Source organism: Ascaphus truei, chromosome 5 (assembly GCF_040206685.1).
Source record: "Ascaphus truei isolate aAscTru1 chromosome 5, aAscTru1.hap1, whole genome shotgun sequence".
In the NCBI taxonomy this organism is placed as follows: Eukaryota; Metazoa; Chordata; class Amphibia; order Anura; family Ascaphidae; genus Ascaphus; species Ascaphus truei.
The window spans coordinates 306,851,021-306,864,305 of NC_134487.1; the positions used below are offsets into that span (position 1 = coordinate 306,851,021).

At 43.4% G+C, this 13,285-nt stretch overlaps 1 protein-coding gene across 1 annotated transcript in view; it reads left to right on the plus strand.

The window, feature by feature from the left end:
* The window catches only part of VWF (von Willebrand factor), a 330,068-nt gene extending 317,466 nt beyond the window's left edge, over nucleotides 1-12,602 (plus strand). Inside the window, exons 48-52 of the mRNA XM_075603058.1 lie at nucleotides 3,151-3,249; nucleotides 5,245-5,373; nucleotides 7,941-7,980; nucleotides 9,767-9,864; nucleotides 11,676-12,602. Coding sequence (XP_075459173.1) covers nucleotides 3,151-3,249; nucleotides 5,245-5,373; nucleotides 7,941-7,980; nucleotides 9,767-9,864; nucleotides 11,676-11,864 — 555 coding nt within the window. The 3' untranslated portion in view covers nucleotides 11,865-12,602. The remainder of the gene's footprint in view (nucleotides 1-3,150; nucleotides 3,250-5,244; nucleotides 5,374-7,940; nucleotides 7,981-9,766; nucleotides 9,865-11,675) is intronic.
* The last annotated feature ends 683 nt before the right edge of the window (nucleotides 12,603-13,285 follow it).

Genomic DNA, 13,285 nt, shown 5'->3' on the forward strand with positions numbered 1-13,285 from the left:
CCAAGTGTGTATCGTCGCCTTTAGTTTTAGGTTATGGGATTGTCTATCTCCTCTGTCTAAGCTCCAGAGACAAGCTGGCAGAGAAGGCGTTCTGGCATAGTGTGACTCTATTTTGATCCAGCAGCATTGGGCTGGGTCTGTGTTCCACATTACTGCTTGTTTTAATTGGGCAGCAAGGTAATATTTGTGTATATCTGGGACTCCCATGCCCCCCCTTGACTTGGTGCCAGCAGGACCGATCTCGCGACTCTGGGTCTCTTGCCCCGCCAGATGAATTTAAACAGCCTATTTTGAATGTTTTTCGGTTCAGTGCCAGAGACATGGACCCGAAGTGTTTGGGAAAAGTATAATAATCTGGGGAGTATATTCATCTTAATTGATGTCATTCTTCCGATCCATGAAATCTGGTGACCTTCCCACTGATCTAGGTATTTTTTGATCTTTTCCCAGAGAGCTGGGTAGTTATCCTGATATAAAGCCAGATAGTGCCTTGATACAGTTACTCCCAGGTATTCAATGCATGAAGAGCACCATATATAGCTAAAATTCAATTTGAGTAGTTTCACTTCAGGGTCTGGGAGGGTAAGATTTAGGATTCCGGATTTTTCGCTGTTTATTTTGTATCCTGATATTTTGCCAAAGTCCGTCAGTGCCTTTTGAAGGTTAGGAAGGGAAGTTTGGGGTTTGGTCAAAGTTAGAATGATATCATCAGCGAAGAGGGAACTTTTATAATTTGTTTTTCCAATAATGATACCCTGTATATTGGTGTTATTTCGTATTTTGGTCGCTAGTGGTTCATTCGTGAGGGCAAAGAGAAGGGGGGACAGGGGGCAACCCTGCCTTGTTCCATTTTTAATGTGGAACCTCTCAGAGTTTCCGCCTGGGAGTCTGACCATGGCGGACGGATTCTGATAGAGTGCCCGGACTCCTTCCAAAAATGAGTCCTTAAAGCCAATTTTTTTCAGTGTATTATCCACTGTATTATGCACAATGCAACTTATTTTTTCATTTATTATCCAAGAATAGCCAATCAATTCTATCGAATGCCTTCTCTGCGTCCAGGCTCAATAGCATTGCTTTCGACCTGGTCATGGGGACATGATCAATTATATTAATTATTTTATGGGTATTGTCCGAGGCCTGGCGGCCCGAGACAAAACCAACCTGATCCATATGGATTAATCTAGGTAGTATGGGATTCAGTCTGTTCGCCAATATCTTACTATACAATTTAAGATCATTGTTCAATAGTGAAATTGGTCTATAACGTCCGCATTGAGTCGGGTCCTTCCCTTCTTTGTGTATTATAGCCAAGTTAGCTGATGACATTGATGATGGGATTGGGTTCCCTTCCAAAAATGAATTGAACAAACTCAATAAGTGGGTGGACAGTATAGGTAGGAATTTCTTACAGTAGACATTTGTAAAGCCATCAGGGCCCGGTGTTTTGGAAATTTTTGATGCCTTCACTGCCGCCGTCAATTCCTCCAGTGATATTTTAGCGTTCAGCACGGCATTTTCCTCCTCTGTCAGGGAGGGTAAGTTACAATCATCTAGATAGTCTGTAATCGCCTCCAAGTCGGCGGTGCTTGGATTAGCAGATCGAGTTCTCAAGTTATATAGTTTAGTGTAAAATTTGGGGAATTCTTCTGCTATTTTTTTTCTCGTTATATTATTATTATCACCAGATCTATTTTTGATCGCTGTTATTTGTGATCTTTTTTGTATTCCTCTTAACTTGCTAGCGAGAAGTCTGTCGGCCTTGTTCCCCTTATCATTATACCTCTGACCCGTCCATTTGAGAGCTTTGTTCATACAGCTTTTAAGCACAGCATGGGACTAACAAAGTCACTGTCCATGCAGCCACTGGTCACTGTACCTGCAGCCACAGGTCACTGTCCCTGCAGCCACCGGTCACTGTCCCTGCAGCCACCGATCACTGTCCCTGCAGCCACCGGTCACTGTCCCTGCAGCCACCGGTCACTGTCCCTGCAGCCACCGGTCTCTGTCCCTACAGCCACCGATCACTGTCCCTGCAGCCGCCGGTCTCTGTCCCTGCAGCCACCGATCTCTGTCCCTGCAGCCACCGATCTCTGTCCCTGCAGCCACCGGTCTCTGTCCCTGCAGCCACCGGTCACTGTCCCTGCAGCCACCGGTCACTGTCCCTGCAGCCACCGGTCTCTGTCCCTGCAGCCACCGGTCTCTGTCCCTGCAGCCACCGGTCACTGTCCCTGCAGCCACCGGTCACTGTCCCTGCAGCCACCGGTCTCTGTCCCTGCAGCCACCGGTCTCTGTCCCTGCAGCCACCGGTCTCTGTCCCTGCAGCCACCGGTCTCTGTCCCTGCAGCCAGCGGTCAGTGTCCCTGCAGCCGCCGGTCTCTGTCCCTGCAGCCACCGGTCACTGTCCCTGCAGCCGCCGGTCTCTGTCCTTGCAGCCACCGGTCTCTGTCCCTGCAGCCAGCGGTCAGTGTCCCTGCAGCCACCGGTCTCTGTCCTTGCAGCCACCGGTCTCTGTCCTTGCAGCCACCGGTCTCTGTCCCTGCAGCCAGCGGTCAGTGTCCCTGCAGCCACCAGTCTCTGTCCTTGCAGCCACCGGTCTCTGTCCCTGCAGCCAGCGGTCACTGTCCCTGCAGCCACCGGTCTCTGTCCCTGCAGCCACCGGTCTCTGTCCCTGCAGCCACCGGTCTCTGTCCCTGCAGCCACCGGTCTCTGTCCCTGCAGCCACCGGTCTCTGTCCCTGCAGCCACCGGTCTCTGTCCCTGCAGCCACCGGTCTCTGTCCCTGCAGCCACCGGTCTCTGTCCCTGCAGCCACCGGTCTCTGTCCCTGCAGCCACCGGTCTCTGTCCCTGCAGCCACCGGTCTCTGTCCCTGCAGCCACCGGTCTCTGTCCCTGCAGCCACCGGTCTCTGTCCCTGCAGCCACCGGTCTCTGTCCCTGCAGCCACCGGTCTCTGTCCCTGCAGCCACCGGTCTCTGTCCCTGCAGCCAGCGGTCAGTGTCCCTGCAGCCACCGGTCTCTGTCCTTGCAGCCACCGGTCTCTATCCCTGCAGCCACCGGTCAGTGTCCCTGCAGCCACCGGTCTTTGCCCCTGCAGCCAGCGGTCAGTGTCCCTGCAGCCACCAAGCTGTGTAACTCTATTTTCTTTTCAGAATTCCATTTTGCAGAAAGTTACTGGATCCTGCTGTGGGAAATGTATGCCAACTTCTTGCTCCGTAAGGATGAAAAATGGAACAATTATTTACGTAAAGGTTGGTTTTCAACATTCTAATCAGTTTGGCTGAATAGGTGTCAATTAAATCCACATATTTTCAAACCGGGCATATGGCAGCCACATTGCTTTCTCTATTTAACTAGACACAAATCAGATGTCAATAACCTCTGTATATTGTAACTTAAAAAGAAAAGTTCAGGAAGGGTTTTCCGAAGGTTGAACTTCTTTCAGCAGGAAATGAGATTTTTGCTGTATGGGCAGTGCAATCGCTGGGGTAAAGTATTTTAAAGCTAACTCCTAATTTTGGTTTTGAGTACTGGGTTTCCTATATCTGTTTAAGATACATAAACTGAGTATATTACCCATGGCCCATATAGTGTAACGTTTGTCCCGGGTTGAGATTATCATTTTATTCTGACGAATGATAAACCCAACTCTTATATTTTTTTAAAAAGATAGAACACCCATAAATGTGTTTGTATGTCTTCCACAGACTTGTGCTTCCCGGTGTTGTCACGTCATACAATGATTACGCTGCTAATAACGGTTATGGGTAGTGAAATGCAAATAGGACTGTCACTTTCTGCTTCCAATCCACTTTATACCATGGATTCCTTCGAGCTTTTGCTCCTGCATTAATCATCTTATACAGCTACGCTTGGGTCAAGAGAGATACAGAACCACAGGACCCACTCAAAAACAACTATTTTGTCTTTTTGGGCTCATTGATTTGAGCTTAGTCGCTGATTCTGTATCTTCCTTTAAAAAGAGTTTGCGATGTTGGCGAGTTAATGCAGCAGACAATAGCTGTAGACTGTCCTTTGGGTGCTTATTTGTACATCACTACCCAGAATCAGTGTCTAAAACTCAGCCACTGTGTTACATGTATCTACTGTATGCGGTGAACCAGGGTTGGGACCTGTAGAAGACATGCAGACACACTCGTAGCTACTCTCCCTCCATAACATGATGCTGGCTAATATGTTACCAAACAGTGACTGGAAAGTATTCTGTATTAACTTGTTATTATGATTTGCACAGGGGATATTTGTATCACGTATCCTTTCTCTTTAATGGTTGTAATGTAATCCATGCAGAGTGAAAGTATTATTAGTTGAATATTATCAGGATTTTGCATACTGTAGAAAACATTATTTTAATAAATTCAGTGTAATGTAAAAACAAAAAGGGGGCTATCAAAAAGTTCACAGGATACTTTGTTTGAGTGAGATACCCCTTTTGAGCATGTTTTTTTTTGTGAGGTGTCTTCCCTGCATGTCTAAACAGGAATTTACTGTATCATTTTTATATGTGCTTGTATATGTGTGATTGTAATATGTGTGCTTGTAATATGTGTGTGCTTTTAATATGTGTGTGCTTGTAATATGTGTGTGCTTGTAATATGTGTGTGCTTGTAATATGTGTGTGCTTGTAATATGTGTGCTTGTAATATGTGTGTGCTTGTAATATGTGTGTGCTTGTAATATGTGTGCTTGTAATATGTGTGTGCTTGTAATATGTGTGCTTGTAATATGTGTGTGCTTGTAATATGTGTGTGCTTGTAATATGTGTGTGCTTGTAATATGTGTGTGCTTGTAATATGTGTGTGCTTGTAATATGTGTGCTTGTAATATGTGTGTGCTTGTAATATGTGTGTGCTTGTAATATGTGTGCTTGTAATATGTGTGCTTGTAATATGTGTGTGCTTGTAATATGTGTGCTTGTAATATGTGTGCTTGTAATATGTGTGTGCTTGTAATATGTGTGTGCTTGTAATATGTGTGTGCTTGTAATATGTGTGTGCTTGTAATATGTGTGTGCTTGTAATATGTGTGCTTGTAATATGTGTGCTTGTAATATATGTGCTTGTATATATGTGTGCTTGTAATATGTGTGCTTGTAATATGTGTGCTTGTAATATGTGTGCTTGTAATATGTGTGCTTGTAATATATGTGCTTGTAATATGTGTGCTTGTAATATATGTGCTTGTATATATGTGTAGAACATCATATGAGAATTCAATCTTTGCAGCCAAATGAATCTATAAGAAATGGATGTGACAGTTATTCCTGTAAAATAAACGATAGAGGAGATTTCTCCCTGGAAACGAAAATAACTGGCTGCCCACCCTTTGATCGCGAGAAATGTTTGGCAGACGGGGTAAGTGTTATATGACAAGGTGGGTGGATATGTATGTTTATATGTTCTCTTGGTTAAATACAATTTTTTATCACTTTGAATATACGTGTGTTTATATATTTTTAAATATGTTAAAGATCTTAAGTCATTATCAAAAACTACTGAGGTTTGGCCTTGCTCATTCATACCTTGCACAGGATGTGAGGCCTGAATAAAACCCCAAATCATTGTGTACAGATTAAGTGCTGATGGCATGATCTAACTGTAACGGTGTTTCCCCCACCCGGTGGGACATTTGGCCATTACTGATTGTATGGTGCATGATACCTGCTGGTAACAGGAGGGCTGAGTCATCCGCCGGTATTAGTGGGGACACAGGACTAGGCTTCTGGGGTTCATACCCTACATATTCTTTAGCAGTGTAGCGCCTCCATCTGCTGTAGGTTCCAGGGAACTAAAGGTGATCTCCCACGGTAGAACGATTACCTCTCCCCCCAGTAAGATCACACACCAAGCAGGAGGTATAATAACAGGAACGGTTTATTGTCCTCACTGTACAGCACAGTAACAAGGTAGCATTCTACCCGATGCAGTCTCTCAGCTACCACTGAAGGGTGGTCCCTGGACATTTACTACAGGCCAAGGGCACCCACAGCAGTCCCAGCTCCTCCCCGCCCCTCTAGCAGAGGTATGGTACACATTCACTCTCCCCCAGAGGGAAGAGGACCAGAGTAGGCCCAATAGTCAGGCTCTTGGCTGTGTGACCTGCCCCTCTCAAGAAGGTAGAGGCACTCACAAATTTGCGGCGGCACTGCCCTTATTATACAGCCAGGAGTAGGCCACCAGGTCTGTCTCATGATTGGTCATGCCCAGGCCTGATGTCACTGCCTCCCTCTGTCACTCAAGTGCAGCTCCTAGGAGGGGGAAACCCCCATATCAACTACTGGCAACCTGATTGTACCAGGGCTTACTACCAGTACAGGGGCAGAATAGTAGCCATCAGGTGACCTGGCTACACTCTCCCGTTGGTGGAATCCCAACGACCCCGCTTGGGTTCTAAATTTACGGGTACCATCCTTGAATGTAACCTGAACATAACAAGATAACAACGTCACAAAAGTGATTATCACATTCAATATGCATGATAACATTTTCAGTGGGCACAGTACATTACAGCTTACTAAAACCATGTAGCAGCTTGTTTGACTACAACCATAAAATGGCTGCCTTACAGAACAAGGGTCTTTCCCTAGATGGAGAACCTTATCAATAATAGTGCTCAGGATCCGGCTTTCTTACTATGGCTCCTGAGTCATCAGTCACAGTAATGGAGAACACCCTCTTGGGGTACCGTTCGGATACATACTCCACCCGGTCTATGTGCACTGATCTCCCTACTTTCCATACTCCGACTAAGTAGGCCACTCTTTCTTTCAAATTTTTGAAGGTACTCCCACTATGTTCTAGAACATAGGACCTAACGGCCTCGATTAGCCACGTTTCCCTATTCTCGTCAATCTCCCTCATCAACGATTCAGGAACATATGGGTACTCGAACCCATGTGAGTACCTGTACTTTTGTACAACATGCCGCTCGGCTAATTTTAGTTAACTGGCGACCTTCAGCCTGACCTGGCTGAACACAGAACATCGGTTCTTGAACCGGGGGTTTGTAATTGTTTAAGGCCACTGCCTTGGGCTGTACTTACCTTATCTCTTGCTCCCTGCATCTCATGGCCTCTGTGGCCTCCTCGGGGCTGAAATCTCCTACCGCCCACCAATGATCTACCACATCACCCATTTCTAGCAGGAGTCCAGTGCGGTCCATGTACGGCACATATCCTCGGAATCTAGGACGCCACCAGGGTAAAGACTCCAGTGGCGCTGCTAACGATGACCCTGTGTGGTGGTGCGTGAGAACCCTGACATATTAGATATTACCAACATTGCTTTGACTTCCCCCAGACGTAACACTCTCTGCCACATCATACCCTCTATCATAATCATTTTCCCACCCCTATAGTCAGAGGAAGGCTTGAGAGACTTGGCCGCCCTCTTACTCCTCCTTAAAGAATAATAGTCCTGGTCAGCAAGGTCTGCCTCACCCGGTGGCACACTACCCTCGGCCATTCTTGCGGTTGTAGTTTCCTCATCAGAAGTCTTCTTAGGGGTCGTGTTTTCACAACATTTTTAAGAGACACATCTCCACGTATTGTATAGAAGAGTGTTTTAGGCGGTATACTGGATAAGTCGATGGCTAGAAATTGGACCAATATCACAGATTATGTTTTGTTCTTGTGATTGTTTTTTTAGAAATAATATTTTCAGAGGTTTTCAGGCAAAGCAAAAATGCAGAAAACTAAAGATGTGTGAAATGTTCCCCAATATTCTCAAATCAGGCAGAATTAGCAAATTTTTGTTAACACAAATGTAACCACGTGTAATATTTGCATATTTAAATGAATGTATTTCCTATGTATCTCGATACGTGCAGTATACGGGACACTATTAATGAGCATGCACTGTTTTAGTTGCTATAGTTGAAGTACTATAAGTAACACTCATCTTTATATGCTCTTTATTTGTAGGGTAAAGTTAAAGAAATAGATAATACCTGCTGTGAAACTTGTAAGTAAATCTTTCTTTCACATTTTTCTTAATCATATTCTGATAAGTATATTTAAAATATAGGGCCTCATGCAGAGAGCAGCGAATTTTAAAATTGGAGAGTTTAATAAAAAGTAGCTTTTTTGGAGAGTTTTATTCTCCATATGCAGAAATGTGCGAATTCTGCAATGTTTGGCATTAATGCGTGTGGCGAGTTAGAATTGGAGAGATGCGCGCTGCAGAAATGTGTTAAAAAAAAATCGCGCATTTTTTTTCCCTTTCCTATAGGCGGCGAGCTCCATGTAATTGCCAACTTTTCTTGGCGAGGCAAATACTAGCAAATCGCGCCATTTTCTTGGCGCGAACAGCCGCTAGATGCCGTTCGCGGCTCTCTGCATTAGGATATTTTTAAAACTGGCGAGATGTAGGTTCTCGCCAGCCGCGCGGCGAGATTTTGAAAACGAAAAAAAAAAATGGCGCGTTTTCCGTTACTCGCCATTTTCGGCAGTTTTCTGCGCGAATTTCCCCAAAAAATGGCGAGATTTGAAATAGCGCTGCTCTCTGCATGAGGCCCATAATGTTTACTTTAGAATTACTGTATTTACGCTATATTCATTTGTTGGCTGGATTTCTTTGATAGGAACAGAGGTCAAAGTAATGTATTAATGCTTCGATTGTATACATCACGCAGAAAGGTATAATTACCGTTACAAGACATCTAGGACTTTTCCGCAATTGCCTAAATATTAATATACTGAAATTGTATTTCTGTAAACAACTCATAGTCCTTATTAAAACCTAATTTAAGGTGCCCTAGAAACCCAGATGCTAATCAGACGAGATATGGTTGTGCGTTTGTGTGTAGCCTGTCCCAGTCTTGCTCACAGTAATGACATCGAGAGCCCACCGCAGCACTATCTGAGTGGGAGACGTTTCACTGACATGACTAACATCAGAACAAGCTTTAAATACATTGGCTGTCATGTATTCCATGTCTTGGCATAAGGCCCCGGATGTAGCAGGCGCGCGTGTGTGCGTCGGAGCGCGTGGCGTTGCGAGCCTGCTGCAGAGGCGATCCGAGGCCACGGGATCTGGAGGGGTGTGCCCGTGATGTCATGCGAGCGGTTTGCCCTCATTGGCTGAACCGTTACACGTGACTCTGCCGTCGCGTGACAAAATGAAATTATTTTGATGCGCGAGAAATCGGCTGCGCCGCCGCGCGCTCTGTGACCGTACTCATTGAGGAGCGGCCTTTTGTATGTCCGCGGCCTATGAAGTAAAGAGTGACACACTGTGCTCATTTGCATGCCATTACCCAGAATCCCTGGCGGGATTGTATGTGGAAGCACTGGTTGCTAAGCGATAATGGGGAACGGCGGTTACAGACCTGCCTGAGGCGTGTGAATGTGCGCACGCGGGGTGTCTGTGTTTAATGTCTTAGCATGTAAATCTAGGCCTAAGTAAACAGCAGAAGCGAGCAACTGCAAGCATGGAACTATTGAAGGCTATCGTCCTGTTTCTGTTATCTCGATTCAGCAGATAATTGAATCTGTAGTGTGCTTTTATACCAATTACTGCTTTATAATGCAATACGGTGTATTTATATTTCAGGGCAATGTCTGAAATGATATTGTTTTCCTTCATTCATGCATCATCTTATTGTTTACTATATCAATAACCTAATATTAAACGCTTCAAATAATCAGTTTGAAAGCGGTATCTGCTCAATAAAAAGACAATAGCATATTGTTTCTAATGACCAGATAATGAAACCCCTTTTAACTCTGTTCTTCATGCGATGCTGCAGGTGTGGAGGCAGAATGCAAACAAATTACTGCACTCCTGAAATACATTAGGATAGATGACTGCATGACTGAAAAACAGCTATATATTCACTACTGTGAGGTAAGAAAATGTAATATATCAACATTCCTTTTTCTGTTAGTGTTTCTAACAGAGCCGTGGCACATTACGCTCAGCAAACGGTGTTACAAACTGTTACATGAACACTACAAAGTGACATGGTTTTTCTATACCAGATTATTAGGGGGGAAAAGTACGTTTTGTGTTGGAATAGTTGTTCTTAACCCTATATTACGGTACTGTAACTCTTGTCACACCAACTACTCTACTAATAAAAGTCCATAATGACACGATATGTTTGATAAACCCTCTGGTATCAGCGAGGATGTCCGTTTTCCCTTAGTGGCCAAATGCCCATTCGTGTCACCGCGTGTGAAACAATTATGTGCTGCTTGGGAAAATTCCTTCGACCAGCCTAGAAACAGCGGCTCTCAGATGGAAGAGCAAGCGTTCCTCCCTTCATGTACATCTCTATTCATGGATAATAAGTAATAGTGAGTAACAGAGGTCGGGTCAAGGATGTTATTCTTGAGAATAGGTCGGACAGTGGCATGCTTACAAAGAGAATGAAAAGTGCCAGAGCAAAGAGATGAGTTAAATATGCACCTGAGGATGGGGACCTGGGAGGAGAAGTGAGATGTTTAAAGAAATGAGAGGTGAAGAAGGCTGCTTGTGGGGCAGGAGAGAGCAGTTCGGACACTTCTTCTTAGGTAACTGGGATAAAGGAGTCAGTGGGAGAAGTGGGACGATTAGGAATGAAAGAGGCAGAGGGATTTATCTGCAGATTGTTTCCATCCTGACCTTAATATAATGAGCAACGTCTTGTTGCTCAGTGGTACGAATGGGTTCTTGATGGCGGGAGTCACAGGTATATTACAGAACTCCCTTTGGTCCATATTTATTATGTTGTGAATGGAGTGAAGACACTCCACCTTGAATATGGAGTACAGTTTTGGGCACCACTCCATAAAAGAGACATTATTGTACTTGAAAAGGTGCAGAGAAGAGCCACCACATTAATAAAGGGGATGGAGGTCTCACATATGAGGAGATGCCAGCTACATTCGTTTTGATTACATTAGAAAAGAGGCGTCTAAGAGGGGATCTGATTTGATCTGAATTTTCACAAATATATTCAGGGTAAATACAAGGAAATGTAAATATAACTATTTACCCCAAGGGCCGTACAAACGACAGGGGGTCATCTATTGAGATTGGAGGAAAGGAGATTTCACCAGCAGTAAAGAAAATGGTTCTCCTACAGTAAGGGCGGTTAAAATGTGGCATTCATTATCCATGGAGACTGTGATGGCAGATACAATAGATATTTTTAAGAAAAGGTTGGACATATTTTTAGGAAGGAAAGGTATACAGGGATATACGTAATAAGTAAACATGGGAAGGATGTTGATTCAGGGAGTAATCTGATTGCCAATGCTGGGGTCAGGAAGGAATGTATTTTTCCCCTTATGAGACATTATTGGATAATGTGTCACTGGGTATTGTATTTGCCTTCCTCTGGATCAATACAGATACAAATATATGCTGAGTATCTCCGTGGTCTGGTTTTGTATCTCCATCATCTGGTTTTAACATACTGTAGCTTGAACTTGAGGGCCATATTAGATGGACGCCTTGTTTCAACCTCATCTATGTAACTACTGTATGTAACTACCCTGGGCCGTTGAAGCATTCTGCTCCATTCAAATGAATGGGATTAAAATGTTCACCAGTATATGGAGGACAGCTTCAAAACATATTGTGTATGGTCCCTTTATTCATAAGATATTCTTACATTGAATGTTTTCATATTCTTTTTTATATATCTGTATTTACTTGTTTTCCTGTTATAGGGCAAATGCACAAGCAAGTCCATCTACGCTATTGAAACGCATAGCATGGAAGATCAGTGCATCTGTTGTTCTGCTACCCAGACCGAAGCGATGAAAGTGCCCCTCCGATGTGCCAACGGGACGTTTGTGGAGCACGAAGTGCTGCACGCAAAGAATTGTGAATGTTTGTCTCACAAATGTACAAAGTAACACTTTAAAATAAGTGCAATCATGTTGGAACCCTTGTTATGCTTAAGACAACGCAAAGCGCCTCCATGACTTACTGACATTGTGCACCAGAGTATTATTCTGGTCTTTAATTAAGTGTATGCTTCAGGGAGCTTTTCCATACCAGGCGGCCAAGTGGATCATGCAAACATGAAATATATTTACAAGTCACATGAAACATTGAACGAGAATGTTCATTAATAAAACATATGCAAACAGTTCTGCTTCTCGCATAGCGCCGTTATATTACATGTAACATGTAAGAATGTTTTTCATTCCAACAATATTGCAAAAGAGCATCAAAAACACACAAGCATGAATTATTACAACTTAACTTTTTACCACAGAGATTTAACTTCAACATTTATATCATCTCAAACAGGAATAGTGTTAGGCAATGTACACACACGCTTTAAATGAATATAGTTAAGAATACAGATTGCCTTTGTTTAACTTGAAGTTCGACAGGTAGCTGGGAAAATGAAACTACATATCAATGTAATTCTTTAAAAAATATCAGGCACCGTTAAAATTGTTACTTCTTGGGTCAATTGAAAAATGCAAAAAATCTTTCTTTTTAAGCTAGTCTCTGAATTTTTTGCTTAATAAATACTTGAGTACATTAAACACGAAATTGCCAATGCAACGCGTTTTTGCTATATACTGTACATGAAAAATGAGCTATAAATAAAAAAATCGCGCAATTTCATATAATTTGCATGCATGTTTCGCCTGATTTGATGCAACATCACCAGGTAATCCACAGGCACAAATGTGGGAAATATACAGGAAATGATTTGAATAATGTGAATAACATATTTGTATTGGCATATATCCCCGGTAACATAAGTCTGAGCCCTTGCAGTAGAGGTTAAACTATTTGCAGTTATATAAGCGCGTGGGCGTCTCGCCCTCCGTGGAGTTCGGAGCCCCCGTTACGTCAGGGCAAATAAAGAGACGTTACCTAAAAAAAGCAAGGTCGTCATTTACCCGGAGTAAATCCAAGATAATGTCATTTGCTTTAGTAAATACTGTGTTATGATTAACGGCCGTTAATTTCGGTTAATGTCACATTAAATAGGCGACATTTTGGCGCTACATTTGTCCCTTTAATACACGTGCTGCGATTCTTTTGTGCGGTTTCAGTTCAGTTTTTTACCTGGGAGACTTTAGCAAATAAAACAGAAGTCTTCTCGCCCTAACTATTAAAATATAAATTAATTCTACGACTCAACACAGCTGTCTGCCTAATTCCTCTAATTAATCGACACACTTGATTTTATTTTTTCCCTACAACTATAGGTTTTATTCAGTGTGTATACCCGAGGTCCTGACTCACACACACAGGGGAAACGTCTGAGAATTATCCGTTTTACTTTTGGGATACTGAATATTGTAATATT